At 40.0% G+C, this 25,430-nt stretch overlaps 1 protein-coding gene across 1 annotated transcript in view; it reads right to left on the bottom strand.

Annotated features, from left to right (window-relative positions):
* LOC118309646 (integrin alpha-5) overlaps positions 1–25,430 on the bottom strand; it is a 48,413-nt gene that overhangs the window by 8,872 nt on the left and 14,111 nt on the right. Inside the window, exons 4-19 of the mRNA XM_035632017.2 lie at positions 20,994–21,117; positions 19,990–20,051; positions 19,778–19,823; positions 19,467–19,592; positions 17,818–17,862; positions 17,495–17,538; positions 17,304–17,360; positions 15,188–15,240; positions 13,584–13,792; positions 12,810–13,001; positions 12,677–12,722; positions 12,466–12,570; positions 11,050–11,105; positions 10,384–10,541; positions 7,148–7,285; positions 3,143–3,210 (exon numbers count right to left, since the gene is read on the bottom strand). Of these exons, the coding sequence (XP_035487910.1) occupies positions 3,143–3,210; positions 7,148–7,285; positions 10,384–10,541; positions 11,050–11,105; positions 12,466–12,570; positions 12,677–12,722; positions 12,810–13,001; positions 13,584–13,792; positions 15,188–15,240; positions 17,304–17,360; positions 17,495–17,538; positions 17,818–17,862; positions 19,467–19,592; positions 19,778–19,823; positions 19,990–20,051; positions 20,994–21,117 (1,529 nt within the window). The remainder of the gene's footprint in view (positions 1–3,142; positions 3,211–7,147; positions 7,286–10,383; positions 10,542–11,049; positions 11,106–12,465; positions 12,571–12,676; positions 12,723–12,809; positions 13,002–13,583; positions 13,793–15,187; positions 15,241–17,303; positions 17,361–17,494; positions 17,539–17,817; positions 17,863–19,466; positions 19,593–19,777; positions 19,824–19,989; positions 20,052–20,993; positions 21,118–25,430) is intronic.

The raw sequence follows: 25,430 nt of genomic DNA, 5'->3' as shown, positions 1-25,430 counted from the left end.
AGTGGCTAAAAAATAGACAGCCCTAGGTTAATATAATGTTGATTATTCATTTGATAAATTAATTCATTGAAGAAGATTTAAGAAGCACTATCCTACACTGTAAAACATGCTTTATAGATTTTTTTGGGCCACATGGGAGCAGTATATTTACTTGTAAACACACATTTTTCTGAAGGCGCATTTTTACACATCCAGCAGACAGAGTCTCCCTCCACTCCTGAGTTAAATATTTGACAATTTAGGAGCTAAGTGTATGTTCACCAGCTTGTGACTAATTTGGCCTGTCTGCTGTTTGGTGATGAGCAGGAAGTGTACTGAGGTGTGTCAGAGCTTTTCTTGCTGAAAACAAGTGCCTGCTTCTGCAGGAAACAAACAAGTATGAGAGTAAAAATAGCAAAGCCACAGAGTCAAGTGATCATTCTTTATCAGTTCATCTCTACAAACAAACCCCTTCACAATACACAATGTTTGCAAATTGTATTGGTTATTTGAGCATTAAAGCTACTGACAAAAATGTTCAGATGGGTTTTAACTGGGGACACATACCATCCACACTGTTCCTGCGGTACGGGGGTATTTAATTTGTGCACAGATGTGATCAAGATAAATTCATAAAGGGCAAAACCACTAAAGGATGAAATCTTTTACAGACATTCATGGTCCTGGAGGATAAATCGTATTGACTTTGGTGATCCCATGGTGTTGCCTCTAGGGCCACGATGAGGGTAATAATTGTGGTTTTCAGTGAAATGTCTCTTGAACACTTGTATGGATTGGAATAAAATTTGGTACAGAGGGCCATGCCTTCTTCAGGATGAATTATAATAACTTTGATCACCTTTCATCTAGTGCCATAATCCAGCCAAAACTTAATATGTCCACTACTTTATGTCCAAATACAAGCAAAATGACATTCTCATTAGTTTCAGCTTTACTTGGAGTATAGTGTTAATTTGCTAATGATAGCATAACACTCTAAGTTGACCTGTTAAACGTGAGTGCTAAAAATAAGCATGTTAGCATTGTCATGGCTCGTGTGTATATAGCATTTAGGTCAAAGAAATAACATGCCAAAGTGCAGCTCCACAAATTCCCCAGCATGACTGCAGACTCTTTGTTTTGATCTTTTTTAGGATTTGGTATTTCCCATGACTTTTTTTTTACAGTCAGTGTTGAAAAACTCAATTATCTAATGGTAATCAAATTGACCAATTTTGCGCCGTCTCCCTTTCTGAGTCAATGTCAAGTGAGCTGGTACAGCGCACAAGCAAAATGCCAAAGAAGCAATAGTAAAATGTGATGAAAAGCAGGAACTTGAAGTCTTTTCCAGACAATTGCATCTGTTTTCGACCGCCCCCATAGGCCATTTTCTCTTGCATATCTGTCCACGACTGACCCAAATCTGATCACTGTGATTTGTCTCAGGAAATCGACCCCCTTCTTATTCCGCATATTCACAGTGAAGCCCCTGTGTCCAAACACACTTTCAGTGTAGTGATAAATCCTCTCGACACCCTCCAGTACCAGCCCTCCCCCAACTGCTATGCTCTGGTAGTAAATTCATGTTTCTATTGAGCAGAGTGGGGAGAAAGGAGTCTGGTGGAGGGTCGGAATCAGGGTTCTGCTTTCATTCCCCGTTTCCTCCTCCCCTCCCCCTCGCTTCAGAGGGTCTGGACACAATGACCCCTCGCTAGGTAAGACCACCACCAGATGATTTTCATTAGGCTCAGGAAAGTTTAGCAAATGCAGAGGAAGCAACACTGATACCCTAACACCAACACTGAGCAGTGAATGAGAAGGGACAGAAGTCTGCAGTGTATGGTTGAGATGTTAAACTACAGTTTCATTTGCTGGGAATATATAACAGGGAATCATATTGCTCATAAAAGTGTAATTGAAGCCAGAAGATACAACTGAAACACCAATGACACACCTCTTGAATTTTAAGCACCTCACTGTTTGTGAATTATTGGGCAGCTAGAGAAAAATGCTGCATCTTATCTATAAAATTCTGTTTAGTGATAGTGCTGAATCATTTGGTCCCGTGGCGCTACAAATGCAGATCTTTGACTTTTCATGGGAAAATTTTTTCACCCTGAGTATTTCTGCAGCTAAGAGAAATCACATGGCCGTGTAATAGAAACCAGAGCTAGCTGGCTCGGAGGAGAGCGCCTGTGCAAGTGTTCGCTTTGTGAATGGACTGATACATTGCCAAATATCTGGCCAGCGTCAATTCACAAGCAAGGATACGTGATTAATCAACAAACAATAAGTGAGTGTACCAAGAGTCAGGAATCGTTCCTCCGCATCTGTGCTCCAGTGCATGTTATGAGCTGTAAACAGCATCTTATCATGTGTCTCTTCATTCTCTTCATTTCACTTCTGAGGTCACAGAATCATGTTCATTCCTCTTTGATGATTTTTTATAACCATAACCATAGCAACAATACTTCTGTCCCTTTTCTATCACACATTCACACATTTAGGCAATGGAGTGTTCAGTGTGTGTGTGTGTGTGTGTGTGTGTGTCGGTGTGTGTGTGTGTGTTTGAGAGAGAAAGAGAGAGAGAGAGAAAGAGACAGACACAATTAGCTGATAGCTAGAGAACAGAGTGGAGCAGTAGTCACGAGCCAAATATTTATCTCAGGAGTTGGTGGAGACCAAATAGAGCTAAAAGGGGAGTGAATGTTGTACTTATATCAGTTGGGGAGTTGAAATATGACTCCTAATGAATGCTAATTTGCTCTGTGTCTGCTGAGTGTGTACATACACAAATGTCGGTGATAATAACTTCATGTCAGCGATATGTTTACAGCTTGTTCTGCTTTCCTCAAGTGGCCAAAAAATCTCAGTTAATGCTGCTTTAAGTAGTGCGGCCTGTCCTTTTTTGTGTGCTGTTCCTATAAGTGTTGTTTACTTTGCTCAGCCAAGATGACAACTTCTGCTCATGTTACGAGCTATGCTTCATTCTTGTTTTCCTGCTGCAGTAACCAGAAACATAAAATGCATCACTTGAAGTGCGTCAGGCGAAGAGTCGCCACAAGACGCATTGTTTGTTGCACATAAGGATCGAGATGGCTTGAGGGTTTTAAGTTGTGTTTGTTAAATCAGGTAAAGTGATGCACAGGTAATTTCCTCTCACCCAATAGCAGCCAGTTTGAGGTCAGGGACACAGATGTTGTCCTCTCCGCAATCAAGTTGAATCTGGGCCTGAGAAAGAAGAACAGACATTAACAAAGTGAGAGGGAGGAGCGAGGGATGGATAAGAGGGGGGAAAGAGAGAGAGAGGTACCCAGGGAGCAGAGTCCGAAGGTACGGAGAGAATAAAGCTTTGGGGGGAAGAGGATGTTTACAGAAGCCACTGGACCAGATTCATGATTTAATTAAAGGGTAAAGTGGGACATAGACTATACATATCCTCCATATATGCACAGAACTGTAACAATATTTGTAACAACCAGATGCTAAGACGTTGTATGAAAGCAGGATCCTTTCATGACAGAAGCGATACGTGCTTTACAAGGAAAAAAAGAGAGGAAGAATAGAGAAACCTGGTAAAGTTTTAGGAGGATGAAAGGATGATAAGTTCCATCTGAACGAGCATTACATTTTTGTGGAAAAGCCTAGATTAGACAGAGTGAAAATCTTAAATGTAAAAGAGAACTGCGCTTAATCTGCTCTTTAGTCTTACGTGACAGATGACTTGGTAAAAAAGATGCAGTGGGAGACAAATGTGATTTGATTTCATGAATTATCTTCTCCAGTGCCTCCATTAGACTTTCTGCATAATTCCCTATTTTCTGTCTCCAGCATTTCTCCTTTGTATTCTCCATACTGTCATTGTTGCCGCGGCCCCGTTTCGCCAACATATGGGAAACATTAGATTCTAGAAGAATGCCACGGAGGGCTACACAGAGCAAAGAATCAGCCTGGCAATGGTTAACAGTGTCTTGGTGGAGATTCCTCCTTCAAGTTACTGGTTTCACATTCACTCTTATTTCACTCTTATTCACTCTTATTTCACACCAAACGGACTGGATCTTGCATGCTCAGTAACTGACTCACTAAGATCAAGTGATGAGTCCCAACTTAATGTATCTTCCCCTCCTTCCAAACACTTTTGATGTCTATATTACTTTCATGTCTTCATCTTCCCACACCTTTAATGCATGTGACCCATGTTTCCAACCAGCTCCTAAAGGAACAGATTATGTTGCCCTTGTGGCCACCTCTAAGACGTGAGGTGATAAAAATGCAAAAATCATAATAACACTTGGAAGACCAATGACTACTCTATTGCATTCCTTCATTTTTTTCAATGACTATTGGGCACTAACAATTACAATCAATAGTATACGTCATATTTTACAAATAAATAAATAATTTATAATCATGAATTATTGTTCGATCAATATAAGGATAAGGCTGTGTCTATAGTCGTATAGGATGCATAGATATGCATATATCTAAACTCAGATTCAATTCAATTCAATTCAATTTTATTTGTATAGCGCCATATCACAACATACATTGTATCAAGGCACTTTACATAGTGAGGTCAATATTACAATATTACAGGGAAAACCCAACAAATCCCACAATGAGCAAAGCACTTGGCGACGGTGGAGAGAAAAAACTCCCTTTTAACAGGAAGATATCTCTGACAGAACCGGACTCAGTTGTGGGCGGTCATCTGTCATCAGAAAGAGGGTGGGAGGAGAGACAGTAGGAGAGAAGAGAGAGAGAGGACAGTTGTACAACCGCCGCTGTAATCTCTACCAGACTGATACTAAAGTCGTCTAAATATGTAAGCATGAATACGAGGTTTTCACACTATGATGCCTGAATCCAAGGGGGAAGGAGAGAAGGCAGCACATGTGCGGCAGAGGGAGAGACATGAGGCCATAGACTGCATATAAAGATATGAATAGACTGTAAATAATGTATATATTTATCTACAGTCTATGCATGAGCCACAGGTTTCGCACAGGATGAAAGGCGCATATTCTAAAAACAACAGGAAGTTCGTTATTGTAGTTTGGTTTGGTGATTTGGTAGAGTCATGGTTTACATGATCCCTACTGCAGAGGCAAGGTTTGTGAAACACAGCTCATACTGTAGAGGCAGTATTTTGTGCATGACTGCCACACATCCCCTGAAAAAATCCTAACTCATGTCAAATCTTATCACAGACGTGATACACGTTTTTCGATTCAGCACGACTTATGATTCCCTGATGTCTTGGGATGATAAAAATTATCCTTGCTGCTCCAGATCTCGCTTGTGAATAATCACATTGTTATAATTAAGTTTTCTTCAGTGACTGCATTTGGCTTATTTGGTTTATTAATGGAGCTAATTTGCCAAAATATAAAACATGGACTTAAATAACTAGTTGTAGCCCCCAGTGTAATTCCCTGGATTTATTTGAAATCACTACCTGTTTGTTATATAGTGCATTATATCATTTCATTGGAGTATCCAAATTCAAAAGTGTTTCCAAATGTGTTGTTCATATGTTCATCACTATCTCTTAATTCTCCCACAATGCAATACTTTGCAAAAATTACCAGTGTGCATCGTGATGCTAAATAATGATGATTAGTAAAATCTCAGTTTATTGCTCAGTTTTGAGTGACCACGTCAATTACATAAGAAAAGTGAATGGATGAGAGATTTCAGACACATCAACCTTATGTCCCCCAAAGTATCATGGGAATTTTAGTTCTAAAGGTATTAGTGTGATACCAATAACAGTAATAATAGTTCCAAATCTATCCATATACATTTTTGTGTTAAGTTATTAATATATATATTGCATATTAATTGATATTGCTAAGATATTACAAAGACCCAGAATGTCCTTTTCAGGAATAAAACAACATGGTTATCAATGGATGAAAAAAAAACCTGTTGATTCCTCTCACATGTGGAGGTTTCTGTTCTGGAAAAAAAAGTCCAGTCCAACAGCCCAGCACATGACTTACACACCCACACAGCCGCATCACATATTCACTTAACCTTATATCACTCACATAAACATGTGCACGTTTTTCCTTCGGTTCTGGCTCTTGCTTAGGTGGAGTTAGGTGACCACTGACAACATACAAAAACAAACCGCAACCAGATGTCTGAGAGCTGAGCGCCGCCCCGCCCAGACGGAGCTGTCAGTCTGCCCTCTGTGTTTTTGCAGAGCCATGACTCGCCAGTACTCTATAAACCTTCCAACTCTTCGTATAGGAAACAGAAGAAAAAAAGAAAAAAAAACTCCAACACAGACCAGAGTGCTGTAATCAGCTCCTGCTCTATCAGGCCTGACCCTCAACCTCCAACCATATGAGGTTCAGCATCATACATTTGATGTCAGGTTTAAGAATGGCAGCCTGTAAACTCCGTCTTTGCCTTTAAAATACATTTCCTGCATGCAAAATGTAAACAGTGCTTTGGTAGGGAGAGTAGAGTTAAACACAGATATAACAACCACTTGTACATGATTTCAAATTGTTTGGTAAAGTTTAGTGAAAATATTCATCAAGCTACCTCTTACGCTCTCCCTCCACTGGTAATCGTTGTGGTGACCATCTGTCTAGTTCATAAAATACAATGCGTGTGGCCATTTAAGTGGTGCGGTCTGGTTGTTTGGTGTGGTAATGTAATATGTAGATACACGTCATAATTCCACACAGAGATGCACTTCATATCCTTGGTATTCTCAACTTCCAAGTCCAACTAAAACAGAGCACCGAAAGAAGCAAATGGGAATTTAGTATATGGTAGAGAATAAGATTTCTCGACCAGGATATTTGTGACTGTATTTATTACACATTAAGCAGCGTACACTATAAATGCTAACCAATATAACTTTCAAATGTTTAAAATACAAAAATGTGAAAGTCACACTTATCTGCAGCCTGAGATTAAGACCTGCAGACACATCTCAGGGCTTAAAAAACAGTGCACATTCAAAAAAGAAACCACAGCATGTTTTTCCTGGTAAGAATCTAGCGTCAGTCAAAAATGAATATTTGCAACAACAGTTCTTTCTTTTTGTGATCGATCACAGTGGAAATCACATTGGGGCAGTGGGAGGTAACTGAGTGTGCGGGGTGGCCTTTATGTGTATTAGTATCAGTAGAAAAATACTAACCTTCTGCTCTATAAGCTGCTCTGTCTGATAATTCAGGATTGGTCTGAGACCATGCTGGGCCACTGTGGCTTGAGGATCCAGGCTGAAGTTGAGACTGATGTAAATGGGGGAGAGTTTATCCCGAAACTCCTCTTCACCCTGCAACAGAGATGCAACCGTATAAGTTTCTGATGTTAACGATACAAATCCACACATTGTCTCCAATGATTGACAAACACAATCTACGGTCTGTAGGCTACAGCAAAGCAGGATTTGTGTTTAGCAAAGGTTTAATCCCTGGTTTTTCAGGGTTACGACAGTGGTTCACTCTTACTCATGGTAACTTATGCCACACACCTAACCTGCAAATTGACCTCAGAGATCAGGATCCTGATGGGGACAAATAAGTTTACAATAAAGTGACAAGTAAAGAGCCATTTATAAATTTATAGATGAGAGGAAACATTTTGCTGATCCAGACTTCCCATGGGTCCCCTCTAGTTTGAAAACAGAGCTTCTGATTTACAGAGGGTGACATTATCATACTAAATAAATACATAGTTAAATAAATGTTATGCTTCATTTTAATTCAACAAAGAATCTTTGATTCCCAACACAATTCCTGACTGTGTTTTTACTGTCTTATTCTATCACTGCAGATCAGAAACAACAGGAGGAAGAAAACTAAGGCCTCTGGTGTCCTTTATTAGAAAAATGATCCACACACCCATGAATATTTTCCATGAATATACATGAACATTTCATTATCACACATTAACTACTTCTCTCTCCCCTCCTCTCTGCTTTGGCAGCACTAACAGCACTTAGTGCTGCCAAAGCACAGAGGAGGGGAGAGAGAAGTAGTTTGTTCATCATCAGGCAAAAGAGAAAAAATACTCAGAAAGAAACTTAATAAAATCATTGTGCCAATCCACAGTTTATCCTTTGCCTTACTTAAATAGCTGTAACTTATTTCTAGTAATTCTTTTCTTTCTGGTTATGTTCTTCATATTGTTATTTCACTGTCAACTGTCCCTGTAACCGTATTTTCCTGTGGGTATCTACGTATTATCTTGTATCATATTCATATATTCATGGTTCTTACAATGTTACTTGTCATTAATGACTGCACCTCTTCCTCATGAACAAGCTCGTAACTGGAAAAAACAGAGTTAACTGAGCCAGTTGATAACCAGGATCGTAATACAGGTTATCCACGACGACCACTGTTTTCCTGGGTATGTTTAACTTGCATCATAGTACAAGTTTCAGAGGTGTATTATTGTGTTGTTTTGTTCAGTTTTCTGAAACAGGTTGACACTTTGCATGAAGTGCAAACTAGCTAAGATCGTTTGAAATTTTTCATCAGTGTAGATATTTTCAGCCTTTTAGCAAAGACTATTGGGAAACCCTGTTCCAAGTAAATGTCCGAGAAAAACACTGTCACAGGATATGAAATCAAAAGCAGATGTTACAATAACTTTTGGTTTGAATGGGGGATTTAAAGGGCTTTAGTTTTCTCTGAGATGTGACATGAATTCTATTTGGCCACCCACAATGATGAGGCCCCAAAGAAACAGTTTGAGAGAGAAACAGCATGAAGACAGATAAGTGTGGTCTGACAGGTGAGTGGATGTTTGACAGTTCCTCTCATCCTGTCAGAGAGCAGAGTCCTCTGATCATTATGCCCTTACAGTGAACACCTACACATGACTTAAATGTGTTAGTCAGACATTCACTTTGATCAGGTCACCACTGAGTGACGAGAAGATTGGTATTGTAGTCGTTTTAGCACAAATTGCACTTCAAAAAGAAACTTCAAACTCGGCCCATTAGGAAACGACTGTAACCTCTCTCCTACCGGGGTTAACTGCATTCACCTGGTGCTGCAGGTGCAAACCAGCAGGACTCTGGCACAGCCTCAAGAACCAGTCTTTTTATTCCATCTACATCTGGCAGCATGGCATACAGTATTGGAATTTAAAGGGGAAAAAAATCCCTCACAAGACTACAGTACATGGCTGGACATAGTTTTTTTATTTTTGTCAATTCTGAGCTAATTCTTCAGTCAGTTTTTTCTGGTTACTGTGTGGGCATACCATATTTAACACTCAAAAAACCCAAGTAAACTAAAGAAATTTGTTTTGTTGAATTGTTTTTCATTGTGATAACTTGCATTTAGGTCTATTGGAGGCCTGTGTAAAGTTTGGTGTAAATCAACCTTTTCCTCAGTGAGTTACAACGTATTAACTTCCATGTTATGACTAGGAAGCACAGTTTCCTCCACTAAAGGCGTAGTAATACACCCACTCGTGCGCCTACTAATATGGGGCAGAGTGCCAGAAAAAGTCCCCTCCAGAGAGCCAGCAAGCTCCTGTACCCCTTACCACATGTCGGTCTGCACACACTGTAAATCAACACTGGTTGATTATGGTTATGTAAGGGGAGAATCTTACGATTCAGACACCGTCTTAATCTATCACAAACGGTTCTAGAGTTATTTGAAGTTTTTTAATGTTTTGTTGAACTTGTGCTTGCGTTGCATCGATGCTACGTTCATCTTTTGCAGGTTCAAAACTGGGCCTATTGAGCATAGTGCACAGTTTCTACAGTGACATACAAGCTAGTCTTACAGTTTCTCCACAAGCACATTAGGTGCTTTTGCACCCTCAAAAAGCATTTGCTGATTTAGTGATTTTACATAGTTTACATAAGTGTTTGCTAGCTAACACTTCTTCTTCCCTGCCTTTCATACATGTGTGTGTTGTATCTGCGTACAATAGGTTTAAACATCCCTCCCTCCATTCTTTGCTTAGTCTTTTTAGCCAGGCTGGCAGCAGCCGGCAAACTGAAACGTCTGAACAACGATTGGACGGATGGCAGCAACTATTGGCAGACATTCATGGTCCCCAACAGAATGAATCGCACCCACTTCAGCGACTTTCCCTCTCGTGCCACCATGAGGTTACCTTTTTTGGTTCATAGTGTCACTTAAATGACCTGTGGATGGATTGTCATGACATTTAGTTTGGACGTTTGTCTTTCTCCTCAGGATGATTATTATAATGACTGTGATCCCTTAACTTTCATCTCGCCCCTTTATCAGGTCAAAAATTTAAGCTGTCCAAAACGTATTGTCTTTGTTCACGTTAGCATCCATTACCTCATAGAAAATAAACCTAAAATGCATTTTTATATGAAATTTTTATATCCTATCTGCTTGACACTGAGGTGTAAACACAGCTAGTGTGACTGACCCGTAGATAGATCATGGTGTCGTGGCACGAGCGTTCTCCGTTGGTGAGGCTGAAGGTCTTCACCAGACTGGGTTGCTGACTGTCCAGGAACAGTGTCCTCCTTGTGGATTCTTTCTGGTTTTGCTTCATACTGTCCAACTGAACCTCCACCACAAAGCCTTGATAATACATACACGTTAAAAGACACACAAAGTAAGAAAAGAGCAAATATATGCATCTGTATATCTACATAAATGTCATGCAAACACATATTTGCACTGATACACTACATGTATGTCTCACCACACACACGCAAGGTTTAAAACCTTGTTATGGTAAAGCGCATCTGTGCGTAATTTTGTTCTCCATACAGTGTGCAGAAACACACTGAGGGCACCGCTGCAGCCCACGTGACAACAACTACGCAGAGAACACAGATCCCCCCCCATCCCCGCATTTAAAATAAACACACACACACTTTTCCAAACAGCCGGAGCCCACCAAGTTACCCTGTATTTAGATGATTGTTCTTTTATCTTGATCTTAACTGCCAAATTGACCACAGTGAGGTCCAGCATACTTGTGGCTACACAAAGAAAGCAAGGTAATAGGGACCATGTGTGTGTGTGTATGTGTGTGTGTGTGTGTGTCCGCGCGTGCGTGCGCGAGCGCGTGCGTGTGTCTCACCTAAATGAGAGGGGAGGTGCTTCCCATTAGCCAGCAGGCAGAAAGTGATGCTGACACTGGATGTTGAACACAGACAAAAACCCGAAAGAAAAAGAACACAAAACTTCAAATACAAGTGCAGAGTATCAATCATAAACCAGAATTCATTAAGATTTTCATGACATCTGACCTGACTTTTCGTACTGTTGATAACTGCAATGGTCATTCAAAGTATTTACATTTAGACTGCCTTTCCTGTTCTCTGTTCCGACTGCCTTCCTAAGCCCCAGGGGATCCACAGGAAAGCAATGCATACATGTAATCCAGTGTCACACTTCATTATTTGTCTCACTATTTTCAGCCTCTCTGTTTACTCTTTTACTCTATTTACGTCATGTCAGAACTGTATTAAGTTACTGCTAATGAAAACGAGACCTCCCACTGCCGCCGTTTTCTCTGCACTCTGCACTGACCTTGATCCTCCATGAAAAATCCAATCTTAAAAAATAAGACAACAATGATTTTTGATAATTTTCTTTCTCTGTGGACAGTAACAATGAGATCACATGTTAGCCATCTTAATGTTGTGGCTGATCGGTTGTATACAGCTGTTTACTTCTCTGACGGTTTGTGAGAAAGTAGCTGTTCAAGGCATCTTTGCTGTTCTATGAAACCACACTTGCTGCTATACCACTGTAACCTCAAATAAGCATCAAATAAGAATGGAAAATCTCAAGGATTACATCTTTTACAGATGAAATGTTACAGAAAATCACTGGAGACACACAAATATATGAATGTGGTCGTACGCAGTACATGCTCACATGAATCGCGGCTATGCCTCATGCTGTGTACGGAGACTGGCTGATACCAAACAACATCTGAGTCATTTCAAGAAGGTTACATCCCTTTTCCAACCCCGTCAAAGCTCAACACTCCACTCTGCGCTTGCCACTTTTTCATCTTTCCATGTTATGACTCCACCTTTCTCCCGCTTCCTCTTCTCCACTGCCTCCGTCTCTTTTTTTGTTTCCAAGGCAGCAAAAACACCAATAAACACAAAAACAAGACTTCCTTGTACCTCCCCGGGCAGATACTACAAAGCCAGCCAGTTTGGCAAATGCCTGTCACAGTAGTCTTTAAATGTTCCACATGTAATTCGCCAGTTAAACTGAGCTCGTGGAAAGAGCTTTGCAGAGAGCTGGGTGTATTTTTGTAGCAAAGTTTAGAAAGGTGGAATCTAATTAAGGTGTATTACATAACATTTGCAAGACTTTCCATGTTCTGTTGTTCTGCCAGAGAGCTCACTAACCACTCTTAAACTCTTTGTTCAACTACAGTATTAGAGAGATTTCCACTGCAGTGAAAAAAACACTGTCTGCTGGATCAAACTGGGAATAATCTTGCCATGATTCTACAAATGGAGTTGAACATTACCAAGACACATCAGTGGTTTCATTTATGGTGCAGGTCTTCTCTTCCTGGTTGAACATGGTCGGCTGCACAGTGAGAGATGCGCTGGCACTCACTATTGGCTGAGCCCTGATGGAAAAAAACACACACACACACACACACACACACACCATGGAAGAATAAGAATAAACACTATCTGTTCTATGTCCCTTCACCACTGAGAGTGTAAACATACCGGTAAAGCACTGCTTTGTCTACCCCAAAAGCACCAACAATCAGATCTGCAAGGAGGGAAAGTGAGTTAGATGTGCAACCAAAGAGGATGGAGTGCTCATAGAGGTCTGGTGGTGACCAGTTTTCTGCAGTACCTGGGTAGCCGTTTTGATCCACGTCTCTGTTGCCGCGCAGAGCAAAGCCAAAATTGGACGGAAAAGAGCTGGAAGCCCATTGTCCAGAGAGAGTCTGAGTGGGCATGTCCATCAGTCCTCCAGCGTGACCGTTATAAATGAGAACCAATCCCTGCTGGTCGTCTCCTCCATATGGGCAGCCAATGGCCATGTCTGATGGTAAAGAGCAGCAACACGTTGTGTGAACAATCTCACCTTTTCTCAAAATCTTTATATTCAACCTTTGTTTTTATATTTATATCATCCATTTTGGTCAGCAAATCATTAACTAGTTCTGGCTTCTCAAACACAAGCATTTGTTTTTTTGTGTGAACTGAATATTTTTCAAAGAAAAACGAGTAATCTTAAATTGTCATTATGGATTCTGAGAAAACTGTGATGTAATTCTTAACAATTTTCCATCATGTTTCCATAATTTCCCTCATTAATTTCCCAAATTACAAAGAATTAATCTTGTTATAATTTCCCTTATAATTTTCCCTATAATTTCCCTTTTTTCCCTATTTTGTTGTCTTCTTTTTGTTCAACCAATGATAACTTTTAACTTTCAAAGCAGTTTAGCTTCACCCAGTCAGGAATATGAAAATCTTTGGGATACATCATAGTGTATGTATCCCATAGACCTTAATATAAAATTTTATTCAGAATATATATCAATGACTGTCAAAATGTGCAACAAAAAAATCCCTGCTGACCAACATGTCACTCATGCTGTACAGTATGTAACACCAGTACCATTGAATCCATCTTGGTTGAGATCACCCAGCGGAGCCAGTGAGGTGCCAAACCGGCTGAAGGCCTGTGGGCCGAGGAGGTGCCACTGACTGGGCTCCAGCAGCGAAGGGCCTCTCTGCAGGTACACGTACACCTTGCCCAGCTCCTCCAGACGTCCATTGGACCCTCGACGCATGAACATCGGAGCGCCCACCACCAGGTCATCCAGACTGGGGAGGTGAGCAAAGGCAGGGGTAAACTCATGTGAAATAAGGTAGAAGGCGAAGAGATAAACTGTCATAATTCTGCCCCAGGACTTTTTGTTGACTGTTTAAGTCCATTTGTTTTCTTCATGGACGCTTGTTTGATGTTGATTTGGTTGTTCCCTGGTTGTGCTTTTTTCCTTGTGTGTCGGGTGTATTGGTTTCTTGGTCCCTTGGTTCCTGTTTTATTTTGAAGTAGTTCCTTGTGTTTCTGCACTTCCTGTTTCCCTGTCTCGTGTCTGTTCACTTTACTTTGCCTGTGTCTCCTGCCCCTGTGATTGTCTGCACCTGTTCCTAATGTGTCTCACCTATGTTCAATGTGCCCTGCCCTCCTTGTGTGTATTTAGTCTCTGTGCTTCCCTTTGTCTGGGGTGGGTCGTCTTGTTGTCTTCCCCGGTCTGTTTCTGCTGTTCCTGCTATTTCCCCCGGTCTGTTTCTGCGCTTTTCCCCCTGGCTCCAGTGTTTTAGTTTTGACTACCTTTTTGCTACATGTTGTGGACACCCTTGGTTTGGTTTTCATTTTATTATTAAATTTCCTTTTTCGCCACCTCTGCATTTGGGTCCTGCTTCCCGCTCACTCGTGACATAAACTATCTTAACTGACGGCTGCATCCAAGCACATGGAGGAAGTCAATTTAATTTGTGTCCACTTTTGTTCATTTCAAAATAAGGTTTAAGGGTAACCACTATGTGACTCAAAGGTTTGTGCTTAGTGTCTTAAATAATCATGGGGTGTTTTTTCGGGGCTGTGATTGATATAAACCAAATCAAAGCACCATCTCCATTCTGTGAAATACATGTCTTAATTTGGTTTCCCCTTTTACTACCCACCCTGAAAAATATATTTTCCAAATTCTAATTCTGCATCCCTGTGTTACTGTCTATTTATCACTTTTTAAATGATGTCTTAAAATCATTTTAGAGTTTTTTCATATTAAAATTCCATTCCGCTCTCTAATGAAAATGTCTGTCCCTCTGACTCAACGATAGCAGTATAAAAAAAATTATAAATAAATCCATATACGTGAATCAGTTCAAAAGGGATGATAAATGTGCCAAAGTGAAACTTTAAAAACAAAACAAAAAAAAGTTCCCATGGTATGATTCTACCAGAGAAGGAGAAGTGAAACTGTTCACAGAATGAGAGTACAACATATTTTAAGAGAAGGGGGGGAAGTTTTTATGACACATTAGTGACAGGGTGAGTGGACGAGCGTGGGTAACTTCCAAAAAAGTCCCACTGTTGACCTCTGTTTCAATGACCTTACACTTCACTTCAGTCTCTACATTTATCTCCAGTTTCTCCCTCTCGCCCATTTCACCTATTTGTTTGCCACCATCTGTGTCACTTCATTCACTCACCCGTCGTTGTTGATGTCGGTGGCTGCCACTGCATAGCCAAAGTAGGACCCCATCTGGAAAGTATTACAAAAAAGACCCAGTTAGCCTGTAATAACACCATGGTTGATAGATCCCTTTTCTTAGATCCCTTTTTTTTCTCAATTTCATTTTCTCTCTCCTTTTGACTTTTGTACCTTACACAACCAACCCCAGAAGCTATCCTCTTCAATCCCCCTGGGGTTTCCTCTTCTCCCTTTTCATGGAGCTCAGTGTGAGAGCTTCTGTAAGTTCAAGGAGAGGTAGGGGGTCTTGGGATCTAACTCCTTTAAAACTCATTCAAAGAGAATTCTCATGGGGGTTTGGTTTTTTCCAGTCCAATTTTCATACCGTATATGATGAATTAGGGTCATGTTACATCCTTGGGGTGATTTGCAGCTGAGCCACACAAGTGAGTTTGGAGAAAAACAAAACTAAATATTGGCATTGTCTTCCTGTGTTGCACGTGTAAAAAAGCTCATATCAACATAAATCAAGCTGAGGCTCGGGACAAAGATCAAAATCCACCATGATACACTAAAGTAGCACTGCTTTGCTATATTCCTTCATACTGACATGATCAACACTTTCTGTGGACATGCACAAGCTGATTATTCATCTGTGGTGAGGGGAGATCACCAAGCTAAGATCCACACATACATTTTTTAATGTCATCAACCATCATGGATTGCGTTCGTTTGATTTTCTCCACTCTAATGTGACTCGTGATGATTCTAAAAGGAGCAGCAGTAGCACGTAAGCAGTTTTCTCTGAAGTAATCCAGGAATAAATCTGTCACAACAGTGTCCAAAAAATATCTGCATTTTTTCCCCCGAGCTGCCTTTGCAGCATGAGCTTCTTGCACAAAGAACCCATGGTGTCTTTTCGCAGCTGACTTTGACAGCAAAGTCCCATCACCCACAGAGGGAGCAGCGTTCACCAACGGCAGGCTGAGAGTGAGTGAGGCAGGAGTTTACCTCTGATCACTCTCACCATGACTTCACAGTTTACACAGCGCCCTCCACCCTGAGACCTACACCTCTGAGCTGTCAGTGATGACCTCCCACACTGAACACACAGTCAGACTTGTGTTTTGCCATATGTGTCATGGTCCCATGCCCTTACGTGTTGTGATACACTGTATTGTTAAAGTTCACAAGACAGTAACAGACAAGTCAGTTTCCACGGGATGTCCAAACTAAAAGGTTTTTATGTTTTTATTTTTTACATCTAAAATTGATTTACCAATATGCACGGAGGTAAACTAAAAGAGTTTTTGGTCCCCATAGTAACAAATCTTGTCAATCCTGGCTGTGAAGAAATCCCCTCCTAAAACTATTTCAACAAAAGTGATGGTTAATAATTTTTGGTGTAAAACTGGATTCCAAAGGTCAAAGGTCAAAGTTATGAGTTTTTAGGGTTTTAGTTAGATTTACTAAGTTTAAAGTTAAAGTCACATTAATACAAAGTCCTGCTTTTAAATTTGTGCATAAAAACCAGAATGAAAATTACATATTTTTTAAAAAGCTGAAATTATTGCAACAATATGTTTACACTGAGCTGGAAAAGTCAATTACAGCTTAAAACTATAGCAGGCCAAATTACATGTAATTCGAATTTAACGCTACAACTGCAAATAATGATAATAATGTAATACATTAATGGGAAAATTGTTTTTTTTTATTGCTCTGACCATCAATGAGTTCATCATATATATCTACACAAACCAACTCGTTATTAGTATTTTGTATTAATTTGTAGTGTTTTGAATTCAATTCATTTGCCAAAAACAGAGATGAATCACAGTATACAGTCATATCTGTGACTTCAGACTAGGGTTAGAAATAGAAACGCCACCTCTCCTCAGTGCAGAGGCAACATGAACACTATCCTGGTGTCTGCTGTTTCTGGGTTTGATTCACAGATTTTTGAATCCATGAGCAGTGCTTACTGTAAGCTTCACCTCTGACCATGGTATAGGCCTCCTCTCCACGGGGCAAATTCCTTCATCCTCAACACATGCCACCTTAAATGTGTACCCGCAGATGAAAATAGGAACCAGGCCAAAGTACAGAAAATCTCTTGCCAGAAGTTCACATACCTGCTCCCCTGTCAAGTTGAGCAGAGACGTCAGATTCCTTCCATTTAATATGGACACCTATTTTGAAACAGACAGCAAAGTGCATGATGAACCTGGGGTTTATTAATCTTAGTAAGTTTTGGGGATGATTTTTTAAAACTTTGTATTGTTATTGTTTTGTTTTCTAAAATAAAAATGTGGGGGCTCCTTACTAAACCATACAGCATGAGTCCTTTTGGAACTCCCGTAATGAAATCTGCAAAAAATAAAGAGAGAGAAAGGGTTAGAAGGGGTAGTTCCAAAACATGAGGGATAACTAACAACTGCAACAGCTTGTGACCAGCCTGATAAACTTTTTTTAGTTATTGTGTCCTAAATGTTCATGCTTCCTGAAAGAACTGAATAATCCCTTTGCATTAAAACCTAATCACATATGTCCAGACTGAGCAGTTGACTATTGAACTTCAGGTTCAGAGTCAGCAAACTCTGCTCAGTCATGCATTTTGGCTCTCAGACCTGTAAACATGACCCTCACCTTCCTCTTCATCCCCACTGAACTCGCCACCCGCCACAGAGTAACCTGCAGGAAAGATGAAAAGAAGAGACAGAGCAAACTGAGTTTGGAAGTGGTGGATAAAACATCACTGACACTACAGGTAACCGGAGTCAGTTTGAGTTTGGGTAATCATTCGAAGCATAAAAACACGTAGTGGTGTTGGCGGTGACATTATTTAAAACTCATAAGACTCATGGGACGCACAATACAGCCAGATTAAGTAGTCAGGGTGCAGTAACAGGACGTGCCAATGCAGGATGTAAACATGAAAAAAACTAATATTATGCTTCAACACTGGAAAATTGGACAGATGCATACGCATGTCAAATATGCCGTGCTAGCTTGGATTGAAAACAATGGGTGTTGGTTATTTGATGTCCATCATGTACCGCAACAGTTGCGGGAACATGTTTTTAGTTGGGGGTTCTGCATATATCAGCAAAAAGCTCTGTTGTTGCAACACTGTAAATCACATCTTGAAAGCATCATTAAATTTGTGTTTTGTTCCAGCTGGTGAGGATGATGGAATCCATGAAACCCTGCTGACACAACATAACAACACAGATGTAACGCTATGGGACACTTCACAAATCATAAGCCAAGGAACAAACTCTAAACATCAAAATATTGAGATTTACAGAGAACAGGAGAGGTGGTAAACGTGACAATTAAAAAGGGGTTTGCAATAGGGATGGGTGTGAGTGATCGATTCCTCGAGAAGTCCTTGTTCTTTTTTTGGTGCGCGCGTGAGCGCGCGAGGGGATTACTGTGCAGGGTCCAGACGACATGGAGGGCAGGGCCGGTTCTTGGCATAGGCGGAATAGGTGCGCAGCAGCGAGCAAGAGCGAGAACAGTGTGCATGCGCACCTTCTCCGCAGCGGGACATTTAACAGAGTTTGAAGGAGAAGTGGAAGTAGCGTAAGTCTGAGTCCTTTTGCCACATTTTTAAATACTTACCAAAAAAAACAAAATATACGTTCAATTGTAAGCTAAAATACGCAAGTATTACTGCGCCAACTCGCGCCGGCAGAGTATCACTCCGAGTATTTACTACTCGTGCCCATCCCTAGTTTGCAATTTTCAGAGTTTCAAAATTTATAATAAGTTAGTAGACTGCAAATTAACTATCCAAAATCAAAAGAAAACATCCTCTGGGGAGCATGAATGTGATGAGAGAATTGAGAGAATCTGCTGTATAGATTTTGATGAATTTTGTCCAGATGGTGGCACTAAAGGAAAGGTCAGGGGTCACCGAAAACACTAAAATCCTCCAGGCAAATCCACAGAAAAAAAAGTTCAGGGGGTCAATAACTTCTCCAACTTTATACTCTAGGAATCATGAATATCCATATTACATTTCATGGCATTTTGCTAATGACAATGTTCCTTGGCCCACACTGTTAGACAGAAATTCAGAAAAACCATTTGACTTGGATCATGAGGTATAAATACATTCATCATCTGTACACATATTGTAGTAGTAGTCCCACAATAGCGACAACAGTAGTCTTTGATGTTTTAGTAGCAGGTTTGTTAGACTAGTAGGACAAAATTTACTTAGTGGTAATAATACATCTAATTTAAATAAGTCTATGAGTGTCATATGTACATCATATGCACATACTCACCTAGGTAACTGTCATCATAGCTCCCCTGCACCTGTTGGGTCTGAATCTGCCCGGCAACTGACAGCAGAAAATAAGAGGGGTAGTAGGCCTTAACAATCTCTTCAGTGGTGGCTGAGATCAGCTGACCTACAGGACAGAAGGGTGGCAAAGGGCAAAAATAAGATATGTGACTTCTGGCTCCTGAATTGTTCCACTGTCCATTGACTGACATCGGTGATGGATTGATTCTCTGGATTTGTCAATGAAAAAAATCTATTGGAAGATAAAAAAAATAAAAAAAAACACATTGCTCCACATTCCTATGAGCTCACCTTGCCAGTAAAAGCTGCCTGGTCCTCCAAGCACAACCCTCCCATCCTGCAACACACACAACAGTAGCCAGAGCTAAGGAATCTATGTATCACCAGTGTCATCTTAAGTTTAAGTCTGGTGTACACAGTTTAATCTCCAGCTGCTTACATCGGCCAAAACAGAGACAATGTGACTGTGTGATCAGCAAAACTCCAACAAATATTTCTTTTACCTTTGTGAAGTCAGCACTGAATCCCCCCTGACAATACCCCTGCCCAGCAGGTCCATGCCTTTCTGCAGGGAACAGCAACAAAACAAGAAAATGATTGTGATGATTGCAATATGATAGTTTAATGATGGAAAAACGTTTTGTTTTATATCATACTCCTTATCATTTCAACAGCACTTAACGTTCTTCCACACAACACGGCTACAGGCACAAAATATGAATGAAGCCAATGAAAACAAACATGTAGGAGAGTGAATGTGACACAGAACGGGGTAATTCGAAGCAGGAGAGGTACTCTGACAGGCGAAGATAAAACAAGGAGCTCAAACCTGAAAAAGGGGCAACTTCTGTTGAATGGATGTGGTTTGGGTAACGTACTTAAAAATGAAAGTTCCCCACAAAAGACTGAAAGAGCAATAACCTCATTTACCTCCTACGCAAGAATCATATCAAACAGTCCAGGGAGAGTCTATGGATGAGAGCCACAAAAGTATAGTTGAGTGCTCAAAACAAACCCCAGACTTGCAAGGGGCTTTTGCCTGCAGCAAACCGTATGGCAAAGAAACACAAAGATGCGAGGAGGTAACAGCTGCTACAACTTACATCTGCAGAGACAGGGCCAAAATTTTTACTATCGAGAACAGGTACCAGTAATGAGAAACTATATGTATCATTTAATGGATATGAAATTAACCCGATTTGGAGATTTTGGTCATATGGCACAGCCAAAACGGAAGATAACTCATAAAAGTCAACTCCTCAAGGTGAGCAAATACACTCAGATGCCACAACCATTTTGGTTTTCTACAGTATTATATGATATACCACATAAGCTTTCTCAAAAAAACCTATCTGGTTGTATGAGTTGGAGGAAAGTCTTGCATTAAGGTAAGTTTGCTTACACCTAAGCCTTATCAGTTTGGTGGTGGCTGTGTTTTTCTGCCGTCTATTGACAATAATGCAGCTTCCAATCCTATGGACGTTAGCTCAAAGTGCATTAACTATACCTGTTCGGCAGGGGGCGTACTCCACAAAAGTTTTAAGGCTGTCTACAGAGAGGTAGCAGGTTCCTGTAACATCGGCGAAGGGGGTGTCGTGTTCAGTCCTCCAGTAATACCTGGGAGCACAAGCCTGGAAAGAACAGAGACAGTTCAGTGACATAGGTCAGTGAGCATCTTTTCTAGCTGAGAAGTGTTCACATAACCCTGAACCCCTCCCTTGAACATCGATGGTGCATGTCATTACATAGCAAGTGCAACTAGTGTGCTTTGAACATGCTGAAGCGTTTTGACAAATGATTCTGTATATCTGAGGTTTAAGTCAAGTTCTGGCCAAAACCAAGAACACAAGAGCAAGTGCAAGGTATGGATAACTTCTACCAACATAACATTAGCCAACTACAATTCGTGGGATTGTAGGATGGTACATGTAACACTGCTTACGAATGACAAATCCAGCTTGTAGGAGTCTCTCAAATGTTTATTATACAGTATCCAACTATGCCTTAGCCTTGTAAAAGTGACATATTGCGTTAAAACTCTCATAATAAAGGCTAACCGTTAAACTGGATGTCTGAGGTAAGTTTACATTACTAGCACCAACTAGACCAGTTGGGGTGAGGAGAGAAATGGGGAAGAGAGGAGAAGTGGGCAGAAAGAGGGTGAGAGGAGAGACAGTAGGAGAGAAGAGAGAGAGAGAGGAAAGTTGTACAACCGCTGCTTTAGTCTCCACCAGACTGACACTTATAATTAAAAAATACAATTAAGGTGTTGTTATTATTAGAGATGGTGATAATAATAATAATAATAATAATAATAATAATAATAATAATAATAATAATAATAATAATAATAATAATAATAATGAAAGGTTTGGGTCCTGCAGCTCTGGGTTCAGAGATACACTAGGAGAGATATAAAACACAAACAGGGTTAGTGACATGTAATGTAAACATATCGGGGGGAATTGTATAACAGTCAGACCAGACTGATACTTATAATTAGGGAAAACTGACACTTATAAATGCAATGATGTTAATAATAATAATAATAATAATAATAATAATAATAATAATAATAATAATAATAATAATAATAGTAATAGTAATAGTAATAATAGTAATAGTAATAATAATAATAATGATGGGTTTGGATCCTGCAGCTCTGGGGTCAGGGATCTACTAGGAGAAGGAGAAAACAGAGTTAGTGACATGTAATGTAAATACATGGGGAGAGAGGGAGAGAGAGAGAAAAAGAGAAAAGGGAGAAGGAGAGAGAGAGAGGGAGAAGGAGGGAGAAGGAGAGAGTTTGAGAGGGAGAGAGATGCTCATGATATAAGTTCCCCCAGCAGTCTAGGCCTATAGCAGCTTTAAAAAAGAAATGGTTTATTAAACACATGAGCAGCTCTAACTATAAGGTTTATCAAAGAGGAAGGTTTTAAGTTTAACTTTAAATGTAGAGAGGGTGTCTGCCTCCCTGACACAAACTTGGAACTGGTTCCAGAGGAGAGGAGCCTGGTGGCTGAAGGCTCTGCCTCCCATTCTACTTTTACAGACTCTGGGAACCACAAGTAATCCTGCATTTACAGAGCGAAGTGATCTATTGGGATGATATGAAACTATGAGCTCTGTAAGATATGATGGAGATTGATTATTAAGGGCTTTGTAGGTTAGGAGCAGGATTTTGAATTCTATTCTGAATTTTACAGGAAGCCAATGCAGAGATTCTAACACTGGTTAACACTGATTAACTGGAGTAGTTTTTCAGCATCCTTTTGAGATAGGATGTTTCTAATGTTCTTGATATTGCGCAGGTGAAAGAAGGCTGTCCTAGAGATTTGTTTTACGTGTGAGTCAAAGGACATGTCCTGGTCAAAGGTAACTCCAAGGTTTCTCACAGTAGAGCTGGAGCCCAAGGTTATACCATCCAGGGTAACTATATGATCAGATAATGTTTCTATGATGTGTTTAGGACCAAGTAAAATTACCTCAGTTTTTTCTGAATTTAGAAGTAAAAAATTATAAGTCATCCAGGCCTTTATGTCTTTAAGACAGTCCTGAAGTTTGTCTACCTGATTAGTTTCATCTTGCTTTATAGATAAATACAGCTGGGTATCATCAGCGTAGCAATGGAAATTGATGTGGTGTTTTCTTATAATATTGCCTAAAGGAAGCATATATAAAGTGAAAAGTATCGGTCCCAGTACAGAACCTTTTGGTACTCCATGTCTCACTTTTGTATGAATGGAAGATTTGTTGTTAACGTTAACAAACTGAAATCTATCAGTTAAGTAGGACTTAAACCATTCTAGTGCTGTTCTTTTAAGCCCAATGTGTTCTAGTCTCTGTAACAGAATTTTGTGATCTATAGTATCAAATGCAGCACTACGATCTAATAGGACAAGAATTGAAACATGTCCACTGTCTGAGGCCATGAGAAAGTTGTTGGTAACCTTCAGTAGTGCTGTTTCTGTACTATGATGTTTTCTAAACCCGGACTGAAAGTCTTCAAGCACACTTTTCCTGTGTAAATAGTCATATAACTGGTTAGCAACAGTTTTTTCAAGGATTTTAGAGATAAAGGGGAGGTTTGATATGGGTCTATAATTAGCTAAGATATCTGGGTCTAGAGTCGGTTTTTTGAGCAGAGGTTTAACTACTGCCACCTTAAAGGCCTTTGGTACATAGCCTGTTAATATAGATACATTGATCTGATCTAATATGGAACTATTAATTAAAGGTAATACATCCTTAAATAGCCTTGATGGAATAGGATCTAAAAGACAGGTTGATGGCTTGGATGAAGTGACAAGTGAAGTCAGCTCAGCCAGATCTATAGGGGAGAAGCATTCTAAATATAAATTAGTGTGTCTGTGCTATTACTGGGAACAAACTGGTATTTTCTTTCTCTGATGGTAATAATCTTATTAGTAAAGAAGCTCATGAAATTATTGCTACTTAGAGTTAGAGGAATAGGCTGTCCTGTAGAGCTTTTATTCTCTGTCAGCCTGGCTACAGTGCTGAAGAGGAACCTGGGGCTGTTTTTATTTTCCTCTATTAGTGAAGAATAATAATTGGTTCTGGCATTTCAGAGGACTTTCTTATATGTAATTAAACTATTTTTCCAGTCTAGGAGGGAGAATATCCTGGACTAGTGAAACGCCACTTCCTTTCTAACCTACGTGACGTCTGTTTTAAAGCACATGTCTGTGCATTGGAACGTGGAACGTAGTGAGGCTCCTGCACTATCAACAACATCATCAATTTGTGTGGGAGTAAAGTTTTGATAACTATCCTGCACTGTATCGACACATGGCAGTGGAGTAAATAACGCAAGAACTTTTTCTTTGAATTTACTAACAGAGTTTTCTGATAGACACCTGCTGTAATAGAACTTTTCTCCAAATTCAGTAAAATTCATAAACGAGAATTCAAATGTAACCAAGTAGTGATCAGACAGAGGGTTTTGAGGAAATGCTATTAGATTGTCAATGTCTATGCCATATGTCACAACGAGGTTGAGGGTGTGATTAAAACCGTGAGTGGGTTTGTTTACATGTTGAGTAAAACCAATTGAGTCTATGAGTGAATTATAGGCAAAACTAAGACTGTCGTTGGCAACATCCACATGAATGTTGAAATCACCAACTATAATAACTATCTGTGCTAAGAACCAACTCTGATAAAAATTCTGAAAATTCTGATAAAAATTCAGAGTAAGGGCCTGGTGGTCGATATACATGGACTAGAATAACTGTTTTTTGGCATTTCCAGCTTGGGTGTAAGAGGCTTAGAGTTAGGCTTTCGAATGAGTTAAAACTATGTTTAGTTCGAGGGTTGAGCAATAAGTCTGATTGGAAGATTGCTGCTACTCCTCCTCCTCGGCCTGTGGTTCGAGGAATATGAGTATTATTATAAGAGGGAGGTGTTGCTTCATTTAAACTAACATATTCTTCTGGCTGTAGCCAGGTTTCAGTCATATAGAATAAATCAATGTGGTGATCAGTTATCAGATCATTCATTAACAAAGATTTAGATGGGAGTGACCTAATATTTAATAATCCACATTTTATTGTCCTATTTTTAGGTTCATTTTTAGGTTTTGTGTTGATCTTTATAAGATTTGTGTGGATGACACCTCTTTTATTTACGTTTGGTTTAGATAGTTGAAGTGGTCGTGGGGCAGAAACAGTTTTTATGGGGTATTGTAAGGGGGGCTGCTGTAATAGAAGCGCAGAGAAGCGTGTAAGACTGCATCTCTGCTTCCTGGTCCCAACTCTGAAAAGTCACTGGTTTGACCGACTAGGTAACCGAGTCAGGTTCCTACAAATGAGAGCAGCACCATCCAAGGTTGGATGAATGTCGTCACTCTGCATCAGACTGTCATGATCTGGTTTTGTATTTCCTGTTTTATTTTGAATTAGTTTTTGTACTTCCTGTTTCCCTG

The sequence above is a fragment of the Scophthalmus maximus genome, chromosome 6, assembly GCF_022379125.1.
Source record: "Scophthalmus maximus strain ysfricsl-2021 chromosome 6, ASM2237912v1, whole genome shotgun sequence".
NCBI lineage: Eukaryota > Metazoa > Chordata > Actinopteri > Pleuronectiformes > Scophthalmidae > Scophthalmus > Scophthalmus maximus.
The sequence above is the reverse complement of the archived record's forward strand: the minus strand, read 5'-3'. Positions and strand labels throughout refer to the sequence as shown.